Here is a 20,622-nt window from a genome sequence, read left to right on the forward strand (position 1 = left end):
CCTTCCACTCGTCCGGTATTCTCGCATATTTAAAAAACCTCTCCACCTCCAACAGCCAATTAAGAAACCCTCAATATCAAGCTCATCCCAAAGGATGGCAAGTCAATCTTCAATTTAAAGGCATCTTCTTTATCATAATTACCTCCAAATCCACCCCTAACATTCACTTTATCCACATACGGGTTCCCCCCAATATAATTCATATGCCCATGGCCAACCACACCAACATCATCATTAATATCCATATTTCTAACAATTCTATTAGGCTCAAAATCATCAAAAGCATCCCCATCACTATCACTATTGGCATTGTGATTAATAATGTGATTAGGACGTCTTACCTCATGAACCTGATGGCCCATTTGTTGTTGAACAAGATTTCACCTATGTGGTGGGGATTGTGACCCAAAATGAGAAACCACTTGGTGCCTAAAATCAACGTTACCACTCCATTGTCACACACCGTGGGTGTCAATTGTTGTCGTCGAATCCCCCATTCCCACAAGTGTGTTAGATCCACTATGGCATATGGACCCACCTTGTAATGATGATCTCGATCTTTGTGTAGGGATGTTTATCATCGTCGAATCCTTCATTCCCATAAGTGTGTTAGATCCACTATGGCATGTGGACCCGGCTTGTAATGATGATCTCGACCTCTGTGTAGGGGTGAGCTACTAACTGAATTGAATTATCAGTTAACCGAACTAAAATATGTCGTATTTTTAAAACCGAACCAAACTGAATAAGATTGATAACGAAATTTTTTGTTTGGTGCGATTACTGACCGAATAACCAAAAACTCATACTATTTCATTTTTTTTTCTATATATTTTTGTTTCATTGATTTTCAAAATAATGCATATGTATAAAAATTATAGGCTAGTAAGCCAAAATTATAGGTAGCTTTAGCAGAGTTCTTTGGCTTCAACCACACTAACAACTTGGGGAAGTATCTTGGTGTTCCTTTAATTCATGACAGGGTTTCAAAATCAACCTATAGCAGTATTGTGGAGAAAACGGTAGGGATGACCGAAGCTTGGAATCCACAGTTGTTCTCTCTAGCAGGCAGGTTCACTCTTTGCAAATCGATTTTGGCTGCCCTTCCTCTCTACACAATGCATTCAGCCACCCTCCCGAGAGCAACAAGTGATCAGATTGACGGTATCTGTCGTCGATTTGTTTGGGGCTCTTCAGGATCTTCGAAGAAGATGAGTTTAGTCAGCTGGAATTCCTTATGTCAGCCTAAAGACAGAGGAGGAATAGGACTAAGACGGATGAGGGATATGAATGATGCACTACTAATGAAGCTAGTCTGGGGTCTCATTAAAGGCACGAGCTCTCTCTGGACTGATGTATTTCGTGCCAAATACAAGCTGAATCCCTCCGCTCCCCCGGTCCACCTGATAAACAAACCCGGGTCTAGTCTGTGGCGTGGTTTCAAAAGAGTCTAGCAAGCAACTCTACGTGGCATGCGTTGGGTCCTGTGTGACGGTCAGTCCGTATCCTTCTGAAACGACTCCTGGACTAGCCTCAACACGCCCCTTGTCAACTGCACGAACAAACCCATCCCTGCAGAGGTTCTATCATGGAAAGTTAATGAGGTGATCACTAATGATGGCAATTGGGATAGGGATCTCCTTTGTCAGTGGCTCCCTGAACCCATTCTGGCCTCCATTACCACTATCAAGGCCCCCAGTGTAGAAGATGGACCAGACAGCATGTATTGGGGTCTATCCCAGTCGGGTAAGTTCTATGTTGCCTCAGCTTTTGAGATCTTAAAGGGGCATAGTTGGGATCAGAAGGACGACAAATGGAGACTAGCATGGGACTGGGAGGGACCTGAGCGCATTAAAACCTTTCTCTGGCTTGTGTTGCATCAGTCGATCTTAACAAATGAAGAAAGATGCCGACGACACATCTCTAATGACAGCAGCTGCCTTATTTATGGGGATCCGGCCGAATCATTGGACCATATGTTTCGAGGATGCCTGCATGCCTCTTTCGTGTGGCATAAGCTCGTGCCGGCTCCGGACAGAACCCGGTTTTTTGAAGGTCAATTTGAGGATTGGTTCAAATTAAACCTAGCAAACAACAATCTAATGAATGGTGTCCCTTGGCGGACCGTATTCGGCGTCGCCTGCTGGATGATTTGGTCATGGCGTAATGGGTCCATCTTTGGGAATGCATCAATTACATACTCCTCCATTATTCCACAAATCCGAGCTAAAGCTAAAGAAATTACATTCGCCATTGAAAACTTCAGACATGACTCTGCCAAGAGGAAGAAAGAGGAAATACTGATAGGTTGGCAGCGCCCACCGACAAACTGGGTTAAGCTCAATACAGATGGAGCCTCGAAGGCTAATGGAAGCTGGGCTAGTGCAGGAGGTTTAATCAGGGATGATACTGGGGCTTGGTGCAGTGGCTTTACTATATTCTTGGGCTCCTGCTCCTCGATGACTGCGGAACTATGGGGAGCATTCTATGGCCTGAGTCTTGCTTGGGACTTAGGTTACCGTCAGGTGATACTTGAGATGGATAACGAGAATGTGGTAAAGATCCTCCTCAACAAAGAAAAAAACATCAACGAACACTGGCATCTAACACGTCCACTTTTAGCTATGCTTCAAAGGAACTGGGTAGTAATAGTCTGTCATTCGTATAGAGAAGGGAATAGAGCTGCCGAATGTCTAGCCAATCTAGCGGATCATAACTTCCTTGGCTGTTGTATATTGTCCACGTGTCCTCCATCTGTTAAGGATATAATTATGGATGACTTAGCTGGCGTGTCTTTTCCAAGAAACTGTAATATGTAATGCTTTTTAGGCTATTTTGGCCTCCCTTTAATAATAATAAAAAAAAGATAAAATTATATTTTTTTAGTAGTTGAGCTTTATTTTTTATAGGTTATCTATATATGTAAAGATAAAATTATATTTGATATATTAAGTTGGGTTCAGTTATACCAATTTTTTTTCCTAAGCCAAAATTAAAACCGAACCAAACTAAGCTTTCGATTAAGTTATCGGTTTGGTAATTGGTTACCGGTTATTTTGCTCACCCCTACCTTCATAAGGCGAATCATTTCATTTCATTTACTCTGAATTATTCAAGTTGACCTTTATCATTTTTTTAGAGTAATACATCCAATAATTATTAAAAATAGAAATGTACAAATGCCATCAATTGATAGTAAATTATATTACTCAAAGAGTATAACAGAATTTTGCAGAACTTAGACATCAAAGTGTAAGAAGTTTCTTCTTTGATATTCATTCACTCCTTTACATGATAATTAATACAAAAACATCCGAGAGATCAGGAATGTTACCCGTTTTATGATATCACTAAACTGATCCCAATAAATTTAATGTAGAATTTTTTTTTTTTTGGGTAGTCTATAATATGGACAAATTTTGTATTGATGAAAGTAATTGTGGAAAATATGAAATTGGTATTTTGATTAGTAATTAAGTAAAACAGTTGAGAATTCAGGTAACCGGTAGGCAACAGAAATACAGCATAATTTTCCACTGACAATCAAACTCCACGGGTGCTGTACTGTACTGGTGGCTAGCTATTTAATAATATCTTTTTTGTTCCAATAAGGATTCCAAACATATAAATAGAAACCTATTTATGAAATTACCATTCAAAAAAATACGGTTTTGATTATTTGAAAATTAGTAAAGCAAAAGTGTGTTTGGAAGCCATATAGTATAGGGATGGATTTCATTTGATAGGCTTTCGGTGCTTCAATTCTTACTTTGCTATCTCTTTCATCATTTTATCTTCTTTTTTTTTTTTTTTTTTTTTTTTTTGCCTTTGCAACAAACAACGCTACCTATCAATTATTGTTTCAATCTTTTTTAACATAATGTTGGAACACCATGCTCTTAGCTTAGACAATAAAGGCAAAAGCTAAAGCAGCCATTTCTGACTTGTAAATTCCTCTTATTCTTTCCCTTTCCTCTTCTGAGAGAGAGCTGCAATGGCAATCGATGTCTGCTCTGAGATTTCGAGCTCAGGAATTAGTCCTAGAATTTCATTCTCTTATGATCTCAACCAAATAAGAGAAGATAGTGGAAGATTAGACAAATCTCTATTAGATTCTTCAGATTTTGATTTCTGCAGCTTTGTTCATGAACAAGAATTGTCTTCTGCAGATGAGCTTTTCTTCAATGGAAAGATCCTCCCTGTTCAAATCAAGAAACCAGAGCCTGTTTCTTCTCCTCCTACAGAGAAGAAACTATTGAAGGAATTCTTATTAATGAGCATAGATGAAGATGATGATGAAGATGAAAGGGCTTCTAAATCATTCTGGCAGTTCAAGAGAAGTAACAGTCTAAATTGTGACAGTAGAAGCAGCAGAAGCAGAGGCCTTATTCGGTCACTTCAGTTTCTTTCAAGAAGCAACTCAACACCAAATCCATCAAAACAGCCAAAAAATCCTCACCTGCAAAAACAGCATTCGGTTCCTAATACAAAATCTCCTGCGCCGTTCTACCCTTATAATTACTATTCAGGCCACCACAAGTCTCCTGCATTCAGGAAATGTGGCTCTTATGGCAATACAATTAGTCCTGTTTTGAACATTTCCACAGGAACTGTAAGTCTTTTTGGTCTGGGTTCCCTTTTCTGTACTACTAAGGTAAAACCCAAGAAGACATGAAATTATTTCTTTTTTTTTATTATTATAATTATGCCTGATCTGATTGCATATAGCACCCATGAATTTACTTGTCTATCTGTCATGTTTTTCTTAATCAATTAGACAAATACCATGTGCTATATCTGTAAATTCAAACATGAAATTCTAGATCTTGAGCAATTATAGATGGAATCTTTTTAACATGGAAAGTGGAAATTGGTTGAATTACATATATGGTACTTAAACTTTTCTTTAAATTATGACCCTTTTACCGTTGGCGGAGTCAAAATGATTGATGATTATTTCAGATTTGAAATGTACAAAACTAAAAGTTGTTTACAAGCATATTTCCAATGGAACCATCATTTTTTTATTTTTTAAATCACTATTTCTTTCTTTAAATAACCACTTTATTTCTAACTAAACCACGTCTAAATGATCTCAAAACCAAAATATTTAAAAATTAAAATTGTTTCAAATATCATTTCTCTCAACTTTACAGATGAGGATTAATCTGATATTTAAGTGATTACAAAGAAGGGTTAACTTGATATTTGAATGATTCAGTTTTGAAGTTCAAAGATCGTAATGAAAGTAAAAATAAAGTTAAGTACAAAATGTGTAAATTAACCAGTTGAAATTAGCTAAGAGTTGTGATATTGGATAATGCCTATCAATATGACCATAGGTTAGGGGACATATTGTTGTATGATTTGCAATCCAACCATATATGCTTTTTTCTCTTTTTATCCTTGTTGAGTTCTATAATACATGATGCTTGTGCCTCTTTTTGTTCTTTTCAACTTTGTTTGATGCTTTTTTATTTAATATATAAGAAAATGTGATTGAATTTGAGCATATGATATGGGGTCCTCTAATTTTGGTGTTTTTGTTGATTGTGGACAAAATAGTAGCTACATATGAGTGGTTTTTTCAGAAATATAAATGAAGAGGACCCTCTTTAGTTTTGGTTGATGATCTAATATATAAAATTTTATTTATTTTAGTAAGATCTGAAAACTGAGACCCACCTCAACATGTTCCCAACTCCACAAAAAGAAGATTGATTAATAAAAGAGCTTATAAATCTCAATCCCATATTATTATTATTATCTAATATTCTGCAGCACTTTGCAAGTATTTATAAATTACAGAATATTTCAGAAAAGAAAAAAAACTGAAGATCAATTTACATTTTTTTTTATATTTTCTATTCCTTATTTTCACTTATATGCTCTTAGGTTAAAAGGACAGGGTGGCATTGACACTATGACATAAAGAATCGGTCAATGGTTGTACGGATTGTTAGATTGACAGAAGAAAGAATAATGGTGGAAGGTTTAATTTCTTTATAGGCATCCACCACATTGAATAGTCGCAAGTCAAAATTAAAAGAATCAAAATATAACAACTTTTTTTAGAAAAATAATAAAAATTAGGGGAAAGTATAAAAATAAATCTTTTGGTTACACCTGTTTTCAATCACACCCATGTGGTTTAAAAATTTACAAAAATAATACATTGAAGTTCATTCCGTTAGTAAATATATACCAAATTGACTAACGGTGTTAAAAGTCAAAGAGAAAATAGTTAATTTGGTCCTTATATTTATTTATTTTATAAACTAACCTCCCTTATTATCTAATAATCACAAATAACCCCAAAATAAAAAATAAAAATCAATTATACCATCTTCTTCCTCTTTTTAATTTTTTTTTTGTCTTCTTTCTCTTTCTTCTCTTTTAATTTTTCTCTCTCTAAAATCAAACCTTAGATAATGTTAGGACTACTGCTGGAATTTCTCGTACCATCATCATCATCAAGTTCAAAGCTCAAAGCGAGAATGATGTTGAAGAAGTATATACATATCGTCTGAAAGTTCAGTTCCGACATATAAATGGTGGAATAGTTATAGTTGAAGGACAAAGTGACGACAAAAGCAAAGAACATATTTTCGTATCGATACAGAAACCATCGTTCAACATGGAATGAAATATCTCAACAGCATAACCAACTTTCATAATTCGACAAAGGGCTTCAATCAGCAACAGAAAGGTCGAATCTTCGAGTCGAATATTCATAGCTCGACCCTTGAGCAAAACTTGAGGAACCAATTTGAGACTTTCATTGCAGTGGCGGAACCAGAACCCCGGATGACCCGGGGCTCAAACATATCAATAAAAAAAATTTCAAAACGTAAAAAAAAAAAAATCAAAATTAACTGTGCAATTGACGGTAAATTTTCAAAGTCCAGCCCGTTAGGGCTCGACAAAATTTTTTTAGCCTCCAACACATTAAAACTGTAAAAATGTTATCATTTTTTTAGAAACTAGCATTGAACTAATAAAAAATTAAACATGTTCACTTTTTTTTAATGGTAATGACATAATAAAAATGAATATTAAATATGTTTATTTTTTTAAAGACATATTAAAAATGAATTCAAAAGTGTTATGAAAATAAAAATAAAAAGTTCATTTAAATTAATAATGGTAACATGTTTTTATAATTATTGAAAAATAAAATTAAAATAAATAAATTTTTTTTAAAAAAAAATGAGACTGAAGGGAATCAAACACAGGACCTCTTAAACAAAAGCAAACATACTTAACCATCTCATCTACCTTTATATATTGAAATAATACTACATAGAGTCAATATAATTCTTCCCAAAATATTACGAGACACCGTTACTATTTTTTTTTCTCAATTCTCGGACGGCCAACCGGGGCTGGAGCCCCGGCCAACCCCCCCGAGTTCCGCCCCTGCTTCACTGGTTGAAAAAAGAACAGAGAGGAGAGTATTGAGTAAGTAAACAGAAGGAACGCACCTAAACATGGGTACTCTATAGAACAAGTCAAGAGCGTCATGAATTTGATTGGCGCGGCCATAAATTTGAATTAGATGGGCAAAAATGAATTCAGGTGTCTTAAATTTTTCGATGTTTTCAAGATGATAAAGAATAGGGGGGAAGGGGGAAGGTGGCGGAGAAGTGAATTATTGGTGAGAGTTTGAATGAGAAAGTGATAAGCTTGAGGTGTGGGTTCGCAATTGTAAATTCTAAAGGAATTGATCAGAGAAGAAAGAAGATGAGGGTTGTGAGAGGTTTGATGGTGATGGTGACGTTGATGTTGAAGTGCGAGAGCAGCTTGTTTAAGGTCACGCATGGCCAGTTGCTGATTGAACGTACGATGCCATTTGGTCTTGAGAACAGTTTGTTGAATTGATTTTAGTGAGAGAAAATTAGGAGAGAAGAGAGAGAAAAAAAGAAAAAAAATAAGAAATTAAATTGATGAGGAAGATGGTATAATTGATTTTTATTTTTTATTTTGGGGTTTGTTTGTGATAATGTAATAATAAAGGGGATTAATTTATAAAATAAATAAATATAAGAACCAAATTAACTCTTTTCCGTTTGATTTTTAATACCGTTAGTTAATTTGGTATGTGTTTGCTAACGGAATGAACCTCAATGTACCATTTTGTAACTTTTTAAACCACATGGGTGTGATCGAAAACATGTGTAATCACAAAATTTATTTTTGTACTTATATATTATAGGGATATAGTCCTCTATTATTTACTATTGACTTACCAAATGATAAAATTTTCTTTTAATTTGTTTAAGCAACAACAACTATCTAATATAAAATTTCAACTGAGAGTAAACTAGTAAGAAGTAAAATGTAAGGTAATAAATATTAATGAAATAGGATGACGAAAAGCAAGGCGCAAGAAAGAGAACGGCGGAATGAAGGTAGGGTGCGGGAGCGGTCTTCTGAGAGGGGGCAGGCAGGCAGTGGGGGGGGGGGGAGGGGCAGCGGGCTGGATGGGTGGATCGGGATGCGAGGAAGGATGGGATGTCGGATCTGTGTACGGATGGGGTTGGGGAGGAGAGTCGGGGGAAATCGGCTACCTTTGGGGATGGGGTTGGCGAGATTAGGAAGGGGGGGGAGTGGCGAGGGTAGGGGCTGCGGCCAGGAGATCTGGGGCGGGGAGGGTGCCGAGGGGTTTGGGGATGGGGGCCGGACGGCTGGGGCAGATCCGGGCGGGGGATTAGCGGTTGGTGTAGATAGGGGCAGGATTTTTAGAGGAGTGGCATGGAAGATTGCGGGGGCTGGAAGGGAGGCCGTATGGGCATGGCGAGAGGCGACGAGGGAGGGTTCTCCGCGGATGGGGGAGATCTCACGGCCGGCGCTTGTGACGGACGCGGGGGGGGGGGGGGTGGGTGGGGGGGTTAAGGCGCTGCCTTGCGCTGGGGGCGAGAGTGGGCGTGGATCGCCTGGTGTGGAGGAAAGTGCCGACAGTGCCGGGCATTGTGCTGGATCTGCCGGCGCTGGTGCTGGGCGCTGGACTGGGATTCCTGGCATTGTGCCTGGCGCTGGCTGTCTATCCCCGGGCAGTGCTGGGCTTGATGGGGCACCATTCAGGAGGCAAGCTGCCTCGAGTCAGATCCCTTCTAAGTTTGTGAGTGATGCTCAAGGACAGGGGAACGCGGCTTCCCCCAGATCTGTAATTGGCTTAAACGGTATAGGTAAAAGCTCTTGGAAAGACACGGTTATGGGGGTGGTTGAGGAGGAGCCTTGTGTTGAGGAGGTGGCGATGGTAGGGGATTCTGAGGATCTGTATTCTGATTCTGATGAGGAGGAGGTGCCCAGGATGATCCTCTTTGTCCGGTTATTAGACTATCCTCAGCAGAGAAGCGTGAACTCAGAGAGAAGTGGAAGGTTTCCTTAATAGTTACGGTGCTGGGGAAGAGAATTAGCTTTAACTATTTTGCCCAAAGGATTCAAGCCCAGTGGGCTAGGAAAGGGAAAGTTAGTATTACTGACCTGGAAAATGACTACTACGTCATCAAATTTACCAAGGTTGAGGATTATAATGCTGTGATTAAGGGGGGCCCGTATATTATTTCCAACCATGTTTTGGCCTTACGGCCTTGGGTTCCAAATTTTAATCCTCATGACTATTCTGTTAACAGAATCCTGACTTGGGTTAGGTTCCCGGGCCTCCCCATTGAGTATTATAGTGAGAAGTTTCTCAGCAAAATAGGAGGTATGGTGGGGAAGGTCCACCATGTGGATAAAACTACTATAGGAGCCATTAGGGGCAAGTTTGCAAGGGTTTGTGTGGATGTTGATCTTGCAAAACCTTTATTGTCAAAATTCTGTGTTCAAAACAAGGTGTTCTTGATTGAGTATGAAGGCTTACATAACATTTGTTATGATTGTGGCATGTATGGTCATTCACAGGAGGGATGCCCTAAAAGGGAAAGTGTGGTTAAGGAGTTTGTTGAGGATAGTGTGAGTGAAACTGTAGGGAACCAGGGGAATGGGGGTAACTTCGGTCCCTGGATGGTGGCAAAAAGGACTGTTCGGCGTAGAACACAACCTCCAGTTGTGCAAAATCGTCCTCCTGATATTAACAGTAACTCCTCTCTGTCTAAGCCCTTTGCTATTCCTAGTGTCAAGGAGAAGCCTATACCCAAATCTAGGGAGGAGGCTAGAACCAGCTCAGCCGTTAAGTCAGGTTCTAGATTTGGGGCCTTGACTATTGAGGATGTGCAAGAGCCTGACCAGGGAGATGAGCATATGGATCTTAGTATGCTGGGTCTGGAGTCTGTTGAACATTCTGAGAAGATGGTTAATTCTGTTAATCCCCTCTTTGTGTCCAAGAATGAAGCCCATGGGGGAACCCTGGATCAGGCTGCTCGAAGGATGAAGAAGACGAATGAGGTTAGTATTCCTACTTTTAGTGGTGATCCTGGGATTGGGAAATCAATGGGGGTTATTAAACCTAGTTTGAAAAAGCCAAAGGGTAAACAAAAAAGCATCCAGAATTCTTTGGCTCTGACTGAGAAGAGGGGACCTGCGGGTACCTCGGTGAGGCTCTCAGGAGCCCCTAATAAATACCTGGCTTAGGTGGGTTGGTGTGGTCAGTTTTCCTCCCTTCGATGGATTTGTTGTGTTGGAATGTTAGGGGTGCGGCTAGCAAGGCTACCCGTATCCATATAAATGATCTTATTAAACAGTTTAATCCTTCTTGTTTTGCTTTATTAGAAACTAAGATTAGTGGAGTTAAAGCAGATGAGGTGGTTAATAAGTTTAAGAACTGGAATTGTGTTAGATCGGAGGCAACTGGCCGGGCTGGCGGGATTTGGCTTTTTTGGAAGCCAGATCGGATTCATTTTGATATTATTTGCATGGATAAGCAGTTTATTCACTACAAAGTGAGGATTTCCGGTAATGCTCCTTTTTTGTTTACCCTTGTGTATGCTGACCCTATATTAGCTAATCGAAAACGGCTTTGGGAGGTTCTCTACTCTATGAGTGTCAGCATCTCTGAGGCCTGGTTTTTGGCTGGTGACTTTAATGATATCGCCTTTATGAGTGATCATAGAGGGGGCTCCAACCATTATGTTAATCGCTCCCTTAACCACAAGAAGAGTATGGATTTATGTGGGCTTTCCGATCTGGGGGCTTCTGGTCATAGATTCACATGGAAACGTAACAATACCTTTGTGCGTTTGGATAAGGTCTACGCTAATGTTTTAGCTCAGACTTCTTTCCTTGAGAGTTCTGTTTTAAACCTCCCATTCCGTCATTCGGATCATTGTCCTATTTTGTTTAGACTTTTGAGAGGTAACCGTCCTAGGGGAAAGAGACTGTTCCGGTATCAGTTGGCTTGGGAGTCCCATCCTAAGTTCAAGGAGTTCGTTCAAGAGAATTGGAAACCTCATTCTAATGTTCTGCAGGCTGCTGAAGGGTTCAGGAATAATGTGCTGGGGTGGAACAGAAATGTCTTTGGGCATATTATTAGAAGGAAGAATAAGTTACTAAATAGGATGGAGGGCATTCAGCGTAGGATGGAGGTGAGGTTTGATCACAGCTTGGATGGCCTTCTCAGAACCCTTCAGAATGAGCTGGAAGCGGTGCTCAGGCAGGAGGAGCTTCTCTGGTTTCAGAAGTCTAGGAAATCTTGGATTAGAGATGGGGATCGTAATACCAGGTACTTCCATCTTTCTACCATGATCAGAAGGCAGAGGAATAGAATTGATGCCATTAAGGATTCTAATGGTGACTGGGTGTATGAAGATGAGGTGATTCGGAGTTTGGCCCTGGAGTTCTATAAGGAGTTGTTCAAAGAGGAACCTGTCCAGCTGGAGAGGGCTCACTCTGTTGCTACCTTTCCTATGATCAGTGAGGAAAGCAGTAAGGATGCCTTTCAACCTATATCCCGAAAAGAGATTGACCAAGCCATTTTTAGCATTGGGGCGGCTAAAGCTCATTGGATTGATGGTCTGCCTGCTGCCTTTTACCATAAGCACTAGGATGTGGTTAAGGAAGGCATCTATAGTTTTATCATAGGTGTGTTTAATGGTTCGAAGGATATTGAGCTGGTTAATAGAACCCTCCTGGTGCTGATACCTAAAATTGATAAACCTTCTTCCTTTTTGCATATGAGACCTATCAGTCTTTGTAATGTTCTTTATAAGACGATTACAAAGATTGTGGCTAACAGAATCAGGGGCATTCTTCCTGCTATTATTTGTCAGAATCAGGGTAGTTTTGTGCCTGGTAGACAAATGATGGATAATGTGGTGATTGCCCAAGAGATGGTCCACACGATGAAGATTAGGAAGGGGAAGAAAGGCATTGTGGCTCTAAAGCTGGATTTGGAGAAGGCCTATGATCGCATCAACTGGAATTTCCTGATGGAGAGTCTGGAGAGAGCTAGGATCCCGGACAGCTGGAGAAGGTTAATTAAGGTATGTATATCTTCTCTTGTGTTTCAAGTTATGGTTAATGGGGATATGTCGGAGGAGTTCTCCCCGGGCCGGGGAATACGTCAGGGTGATCCTATGAGTCCCTTCCTTTTCGTTATTGCTATGGAGAGGTTATCTCACCTGATTCAAGATGCGATTGATAATGGGAGTTTCCACCCGGTGGCTATCAATAGCTTCTGTCCCTAGGTGACTCACTTATTCTTTACAGACGATGTCCTTATTTTTCTGGAAGGTAAGGAGGAGCAGTTGAGTGTCATTATGGAGATTCTTGATTGTTTTTGTTCGGCCTTTGGTCAGAAACTTAATATCCAGAAATCTAGGATGATGTGCTCAAAGAATATGAATTCGAGAGTCTGTAAAAGATTAAGTGATCTGTCTGGCATTCCTCTTACTGATTCTCTTGGGAAGTATCTGGGTATTCCCCTCTACAGTGAGAGGGTGTCCAAGGCTTCCTTCAAAGATACTTTGGATAAAGCCAATATGAAGTGTGCCACGTGGAAAGCCAAGACTCTTTCTCTCGCTGGCCGCCTCACGCTTGTTCAATCAGTTAATTGTGCTGCTCCCAATCATATCATGCAGGCTTGTCAGCTTCCGGATCCTGTGCTTAATGATCTTGATAAGATTAACCGTAGATTCCTGTGGGGGGAAGCCGCGGAGGGAAGAAAGATCCATCTAGTGCCTTGGAGTGAGGTTTGTCAGCCAAAAGATTCTGGTGGTCTGGGCATTAGGAAAGCTAAGGACAATAATAAAGTTTTATTAATGAAACTCCTTTGGCGTATGTGGCAAGACCCCTCCTCTCTTTGGGTTCGCCTTCTTTGTGGTAAGTATCGGAAAGACAAAATCTTCGGGGGCCCTAAGGAGAGAGTTGTCAATTGTTCCTTCCTCTGGAAAGGCCTCAGCGCCATGTTTGCAGAGTTCTGCCTGGGGGTTGGTCTGGAGGTGGGCAATGGTAAGACCATTAGTTTCTGGTTTGACACCTGGATTGGGGATAAACCTTTAGTAGATGTGTGTTCTTCCCCCCCGCCTAATGACATCCGCAACTGGAGAATTGCCGACGTGGTAGACTCTGAAGGGGACTGGATCTGGTTAAAGTTTGATACTTTCTTTAGCCTTGAGACTCTCCTTAGAATTCGGGGAGTGAAGGTTAGTAATCAAGAGGAAGACATGGATAGGCATTGCTGGGCGCTGACGAATAATGGAGTTTATTCTTGCAAATCTGCCTTTGAAGCCCTCAATAGGTCCGATCCGCCCTCGGACGTTTGGAAGACTATCTGGGCCCTCAAAGTCCCTTACCGTATTAGGAGCTTCCTGTGGCTGGGAGTTAAGGACAGGTTGCTTACTAATTCGGATAGGCACAGACGACATTTGGCGAACTCTGGAGCTTGCAGTAGATGTAGAGGCCATGTTGAAACTTTGTGCCACGCCCTTAGGGATTGCTCTAAAAGTAAGGAGGTTTGGAAGAAAATTCTCCCTCACCATATCCTCTCTCCCTTCATGGCCCACTCTGTGAATGACTGGTTCTCTGATGGTATTAGTGGAAAGTTACTGTCTTACATGGAGTATGGTGACATTCTCTTTGCTATTATCTGTCACCAAGTTTGGAAGTGGAGAAATGAGGAGATTTTTGGTAATAAAACTGTGTTTATGCCAAACTTAGCTGAGTTCTTTTCGAATAAACTTTCCTCTATTATTGAGAGCTTCAAAGGAGCTTCCCTGGCCAGGCCTTCCCAGATTAGTGATGTCCATCTTGTGGGATGGAGCAGGCCAAGAGAGGGGTAGTGAAGTTGAATACTGACGGCTCCTGCCTCATCAATGGTAGGGTTGCTGCCGGAGGTGTTCTTAGAGATGCGGGGAGCGCCTGGCTTTCTGGGTTCACCCAGAATTTGGGGTTGGGGTCTTCCTTCTCAGCAGAGCTCTGGGGTATTCTCTCTGGTATCAAGCTTGCCAGTAGACTGGGCGTTAAGAGACTGTCTGTGGAGTCTGATAACATGGAGGCCATCAAAATGATTTCTGGTAATCATGCTATTGGTACAAGTAGCCGCAACCTTATCAAAGCTATTATAAGGCTTCGTTCCTCCTTTGAGATCTTAGAGTTTAGTCACATTTTCAGAGCAGAACCGCGTTGCGGATCGATTGGCTGCAGCTGCCCATGAGGGGATGTTAGGTGTTACTACCCTTTCTGACCCCCCTTTCTTTCTCTCTTCTCTTCTTTTAGAAGATAGGATTGAGGTTAGCTTTCCTAGGCTAATCCCAGGTTAGTTGTTTTTTGTTTGTTTTTCCTTTCCTATTCCTACCAAAAAAAAAAGTAAGAAGTAAAATGTAAATTGTATTGAATTAAGTAAAGCCTATAAAATTTAAAAGATAACAACCATTTATATATAGACCTGAACACCTATTAAATTACGGTTAAGCTCTAATTAACTTTATGAATGTCCGGAATGCCTAATCTTTGAAAGAATAAATTATAGTATCCATTGCATTAACTTTTGTAGATCTATTCTTAGCCTTATAATTAGGTGGATACCCATATTTTTTATAGCAAGTATCAACATTATGTAGCTTTTGGCCACAAAATGTATAAATTATAGGCTTCAATTTTTGATTTACGAAAGAAGGCTTCTCGAATCCTTGCGTATTACTAATAAAAAAAAGCCATGTTTCGTGTAAATTCTTGTTCATATACCATGTTAAACTATCATTTATGTGGTAAAACCAGAGAAAAAACTTATGATTTAAGATTTAACATTGGAAAATGTATCATTCAACCATTTCAAGAAACAAATTATATATTTTTTTCTTGGCTTATTTTCACAACATTTGTTTATATCACAGACATAACCATCACAAACATAGTTGAGAATAGTTTTAAAATTGTACATTGTTGGACTAAAATCCATAATGTGGGTTTTACATGTATAATATATAGTAAATTATGAGTTATCATATATTAGTTCGTTAAGTGATCTAATTTAGTTGATTGGCCTAAGACATAAATAATGGGTATGAGCTTATTTATGTATAGATACCCAGTTGCAATAAACTAATTCTATGATGGACATATTAGTAATTGCACAAGCTAGGTTTCATCTATAACTAGAGGGTTATGGTTCTTAGGGCAAAAGCGTTCTAAATCTACAACACCCCCCATCAAGTGTAGATGTGCTAGTTGCTTCTAGCCATAGAAGACTAATCAACCTGATGCGTTTCTGGTTCCCTTCAATCCGATGTGTTATGGATTCATGTATGCTTTCACTTTCAATCTTGATGAGTTAAACACGAGTTTACGTTCTTGTGATAATGATTATGGATCTAATTCAAACAAGTGGTATCATAACCGCTCATTTTTTAATTCATTGAGAGATTACATTCCACTTGATTTTCATTTTATGATTGATGTTTTCTAATTCAATTATGAATATGTTCGTCATTTGTTTTCAGTCAAAAAGAGTTTTAGAAATACAATAACAATTAAAGCTAGTTTTCTTATGTTAGGATTTTTTAATTGTTTTAGTACACTTTTTTTTCTTGTTTCTGAACTTGGAAAAATCATATGGTTTTGCTCTTGGATCCAGTTTTTTTTACTGATTTATTATGGATTCAAAATCATTTATGGTATTCATTTTATGTGGTGTTAAACATCGATCCAGAGATTTTAATTTTGATAAATTCTTCAAATTTTTCAATTGATTTGTTTGTATTACAAATATTTTTTTGATATTAAATTATTTTATATAGTTTTTTTAAATCCCACAAATTTGATAGTATTAGACTTTTGAAGTTTTCGAGTTTTAATGGTTTCAGTTACAATTTTTTTTGCAACAACTTTATTTTTTATTCCTTGTACATTTAATGTTTCGGTTACAATAATTTTTGGTAACAACTTTGGTATTTATTAAACATTAGTGTTTCAATTTTGACTATATTATGAAATTAATCTATATAAATTTTGAAATTTGGCTAGTGGAATTTATCTATACTATATATAATAGCGGAAGCGGAGAGAAATGAGGAGAAGTGTTTCAAAGAGATCGAAGCCATCGCTTCATCGTTTCGATCTTCCTTGCTTAAAGTGGGGGAAATCAGAAACATCTCCGCTGCATCAAAGTATCCGATTATACTCCCGTTAATGATAAGAATCTCATCAATGGAGCTTCTGACGATCGCATCAAAAGTAGCCGATCTCCGCCGATCAAGTTTGTCACCACTCGTGATTACGAAGTCTGCCGGTTCAAGAAACTCAAACTGATAAATGACAGTGGTGACGATGAGGAAGGGCTCGAGGCAGTCAGGGAGAAGCTTATGTGTCATTTCAAAGCGGCCGTTGATAAGTTGAAAGCTATGATTTTGAGGAAAGGAGTTGGGGATGAAAGAGACGAGCATCACCGGGAATGGGAAGATGAAAAGGACAAATCTCCTTCTCTGTCCCAATCGACGGCGGTTGTAGTGGAGACAGCGGTACAAGCAAAATCGTGGAATCTGAGAAAAAGAAAAACACCGGTTGGGGGAAATTCAGTGAACGGGAAGGGCTTGAGAATTAAGGAGAGAGGAGTCAGTAATTCTTCTTAGTTGAGGAGCGAGGAGGAAACGGAAGAGGTTAGGCCAAAGATTGCGGTGACGCTATCGAGGAAGGAGATCGAGGTGGATTTTATGACGATGTTAGGCCACAAACCTGCTCGAAGGGCCAAGAAGCGGCCCAGAAACACCCAAAAGCAAATAGATGTATGTCAATCCAAAGATTAATTTCCTGTTATTGAAAGCATTTGCTTTTCTCCCGATTCTTAGATTAATTTGGTTGGTCTTCTTGTTTTTGGTTGCAGATGTTATTGCCCGGGTTGTGGTTGACGGAGGTTACTGTATGTCAATCCAAAGATTAATTTCCTGTTATTGAAAGCATTTTCTTTTCTCCCGATTCTTAGATTAATTTGGTTGGTCTTCTTGTTTTTGGTTGCAGATGTTATTGCCCGGGTTGTGGTTGACGGAGGTTACTGTTGATACATATAAGGTGTTGGAGGAGAAGGGCAAGGTAATTGTTTTTAATCTTTGATCGGTTGCTGAGATTATGATTGTGTTGCGGACTTGGTATTTTACACCTATCTACACTGAAAAGCAATTTGTATTCCATGCTCCTTAATAAAAATGTTATTTTCCCAGTTATTGCAAGCTATGTTGCATGGAAACAAAAATAGGAATTACAGAAACAGATACAGAAATTTAAGAATTACAAGATTGCCATTATTGATTTCAGGAGTAATTCACTGTTTATTCTTTTTTTTTCTTTGATTTGAGAGGGGTGGATACTGATTGCATTGTGTTGCTTTAAAAGATTTTATTTTCTTTCATTGTGATTGCTGTGTCTTGGAAGATTATTAGATATATGTGCTATTTGCTAATTGTAGAAAAGGATCCAGTGAGAGTTCTCACTGGTGCTACAGGCAAGATAGAATTTGTTTATTTTGGTTTAATTTTCTTATTCTAATGAATCATTTTGTTGATTCAATTTAGAAATTGGTATTGGTTTAATCTAATTTTTGTGTATTTTTCAAATGCTTGACCAAGTTTATGGGCTTGGAAATTTGTTGCTTTCTGAAACTTTTTAGAAACATAAACTCTTGGAATCTTGTACAAAACGTTTTGAGTCATGTTTCCGTAACTTAATAAAATTGGAAACTGGGTTCTTAGGTTGTGAGCCGGTCTGGTTTACCTATTTGCTGTTGCTGTTAGCTATTGTTTTGAAATTTTAGCTAACACTTTTTATCTCCAATCTAGAAAAATGGAAAGAAACGGAAACTTAATGTGTTATGAGAAGTGGATCGATGTCAATTTCAAAATGATAAAATCTCTTCTTTTTTTCCGCTGTTATGTGACTTGTATGTGGTTTTTTTAATAGAAAAATTAAACATACATTGTCATAATTTTAAAAATTAAACAATATTTCTCCATGTTTTTGTTTCCTATATTTGTTACAAATATTGTTTCTGTTTACGTTTCTGTTTACGTTTCAGTTTTCGTATATATTTTTGTTTCGATGTAACATAGCTTGTATTTTAAATTTTATTGTATCAAGCCAACCATACCATTTGCATTCCCTGCTGCTTAATAAAAATGTTATTTTTTCGATTTTCTTTGCATTTTCTACTAATTGATAAATAAGCATTTTATTTTCAATTTTAAAGTTAAAATCTTTTCTTTTCCTCCCTATGCAGAGGTAGAAGTTTGGGGGAACTATTAGGACAAGTTCAAAATTTCAAGGCTTCTACTTGTTCGTTGTTTTGGAAATGTAGAGATGTAATCCATTGAGGTGAATTTATATGTTGCTTTGAAGTGCTAATTTTGTAGTATTTAATTATAATTATTTCTTTCTACTTTTATAGAATAAAAGTGAATGTAAAGAAAAGGTTGTTAGATGTACTAGCTCAAAGGGAATGCCTTGTTTTTTTATGACATTGCCTTTGAATTCATTCATCTTCACCTTTATTTTTGGTGAACTTTCTTACTAAATTGCATCAATACCTACTCTTTTTTTCATGATTGCTTTAACAATTTAGTGAAATAAAGCTAAGAACTGGAAATGTAGTTTCTAAAGAGCAATTAACTTGTAACGGATAAAAATTGTTTGGGGGCTTGTCTATGGCATTCTAAAAATTATTTATGAGTTCCTTTAAAACCCCATGGATGCATCATTCTTTTTGCAAACTTGTAAAAAAAACCCGCTGGACTATAGGTCAACTACTCTTTTATTCTTACTAATGACTAATTATGCAAATATATGAATTAGTCCCAGTCAAGAATTTTGTTGATCATTTACTGCATCTCCCACTGAGTAGTTTCTCGCAGCATTGAATTTGTTTAAATCTGTTACCATAATGATTTAACAGTTTAAAAATCTGTTTTAATTGCCATAAATGATAGCAAAAAAGACCAAATAGTCAAATAATGGGGGCAAAGAACACTAGATGAATCTAAATATGGGGAAAATTAAATAAATGATAAAAAGCCACTGATAGAAAGGAATACAACTACATGAACAGGATGCAAACCTTAAACATAGACAAACAACATAGCGCCAAATAAAATTACACAGAAGACAGTGATATTGTATATGTAATGAAATTGAAATGCATAACCAATTGAGAAAATTAGCAGTGTAATTGAACGTTATTTGCAAGGAAAAGCAAAAACGAGTATATGACTTAATGAGTGAGAAGGAGAAGTGATGAATACCCAAACGCAGGTGAAGAATCGAAGGGAAGATTTGAAGCTTCCGGTGAGTACTGAAGATGGTGAACCCAACCACGAACAAAGTGAATATCGACCCTTCTAAGAACCCCAACCACGAATGCAGTGATCAATCGCAGGTGAAGAATTGATGGTTGCAGTTAAGAATCGCACAAGGAAGAAGAGTTCTCACATGAAGGGAGAATAGAAATTGACGGCCGTAAAAGGGGAAGTAAAACCTTACAGACATGTATATACTTTTGATTTATTTAATATTTTAAATAAAATAAAATTATAAAATTACTTTATCATCGTGACGGAATGAATAAAAACGTCACTAAAAACGTCACTGCACTAAGACGAAATAATTTTCGTCTCGCATTCCGTCAAGCATGACTGTAGGAATTCTCCCGCCAGTTCATTTTGACGAAAATTTGCATTCCGTCTCAATTTTCCATCTCAAACGTTGACGGAACGTTTAGTGACGGGATTCCGTCTATAATTTGTGTGGAAATAATTCTGTCACAATATTCCGTCACAGTTCGACAATTTTCTAGTAGTGTTTCCTTCTACTTTTATAGAATAACTTGAATGTAAAGAAATGTTTGTTAGATGTACTAGCTCAAAAGGAATACATTGTTTTCCATAACATTATTTGTTGGAGTTTAGTGTCCTAAAGACAATTGTTTTAGGATATAAATATTAATGAATAAATTATTTATTTAGTCATTTGTTTAATCAGATATATAGCATGAAAATGTAACTATATATAAAGGCACAAATCTTTCATAAAGAAAGTAATCTTAAGTTTATTTAAGTAATTATAAAGTGTTCATACAAGCATGAAGTGAGACTGTACTTTATAATAAGATCAATAAACTTAAAATCAACCCAAGTCAAGTAATATGTTATAGGGGTTAGCATATCACTGTTGAGACTTGCATGTAACAATGTTTTCTGTCGAGAC

At 38.1% G+C, this 20,622-nt stretch overlaps 1 protein-coding gene across 1 annotated transcript; it reads left to right on the forward strand.

Annotated features, from left to right (window-relative positions):
- Positions 1-3,735: 3,735 nt before the first annotated feature.
- Positions 3,736-5,668, forward strand: LOC136208048 (uncharacterized). Its single transcript, XM_065998897.1, has one exon. It carries the CDS (start codon positions 3,995-3,997, stop codon positions 4,673-4,675), a length of 681 nt encoding a protein of 226 aa, XP_065854969.1. The 5' UTR covers positions 3,736-3,994; the 3' UTR covers positions 4,676-5,668.
- The last annotated feature ends 14,954 nt before the right edge of the window (positions 5,669-20,622 follow it).

The sequence above is a fragment of the Euphorbia lathyris genome, chromosome 1, assembly GCF_963576675.1.
Source record: "Euphorbia lathyris chromosome 1, ddEupLath1.1, whole genome shotgun sequence".
NCBI classification, from domain to species: domain Eukaryota; kingdom Viridiplantae; phylum Streptophyta; class Magnoliopsida; order Malpighiales; family Euphorbiaceae; genus Euphorbia; species Euphorbia lathyris.

Bases quoted from the DNA above. Each gene is read 5' to 3' on its own strand.
- LOC136208048 (XM_065998897.1), top strand. From the start codon at position 3,995: ATGGCAATCGATGTCTGCTCTGAGATTTCGAGCTCAGGAATTAGTCCT.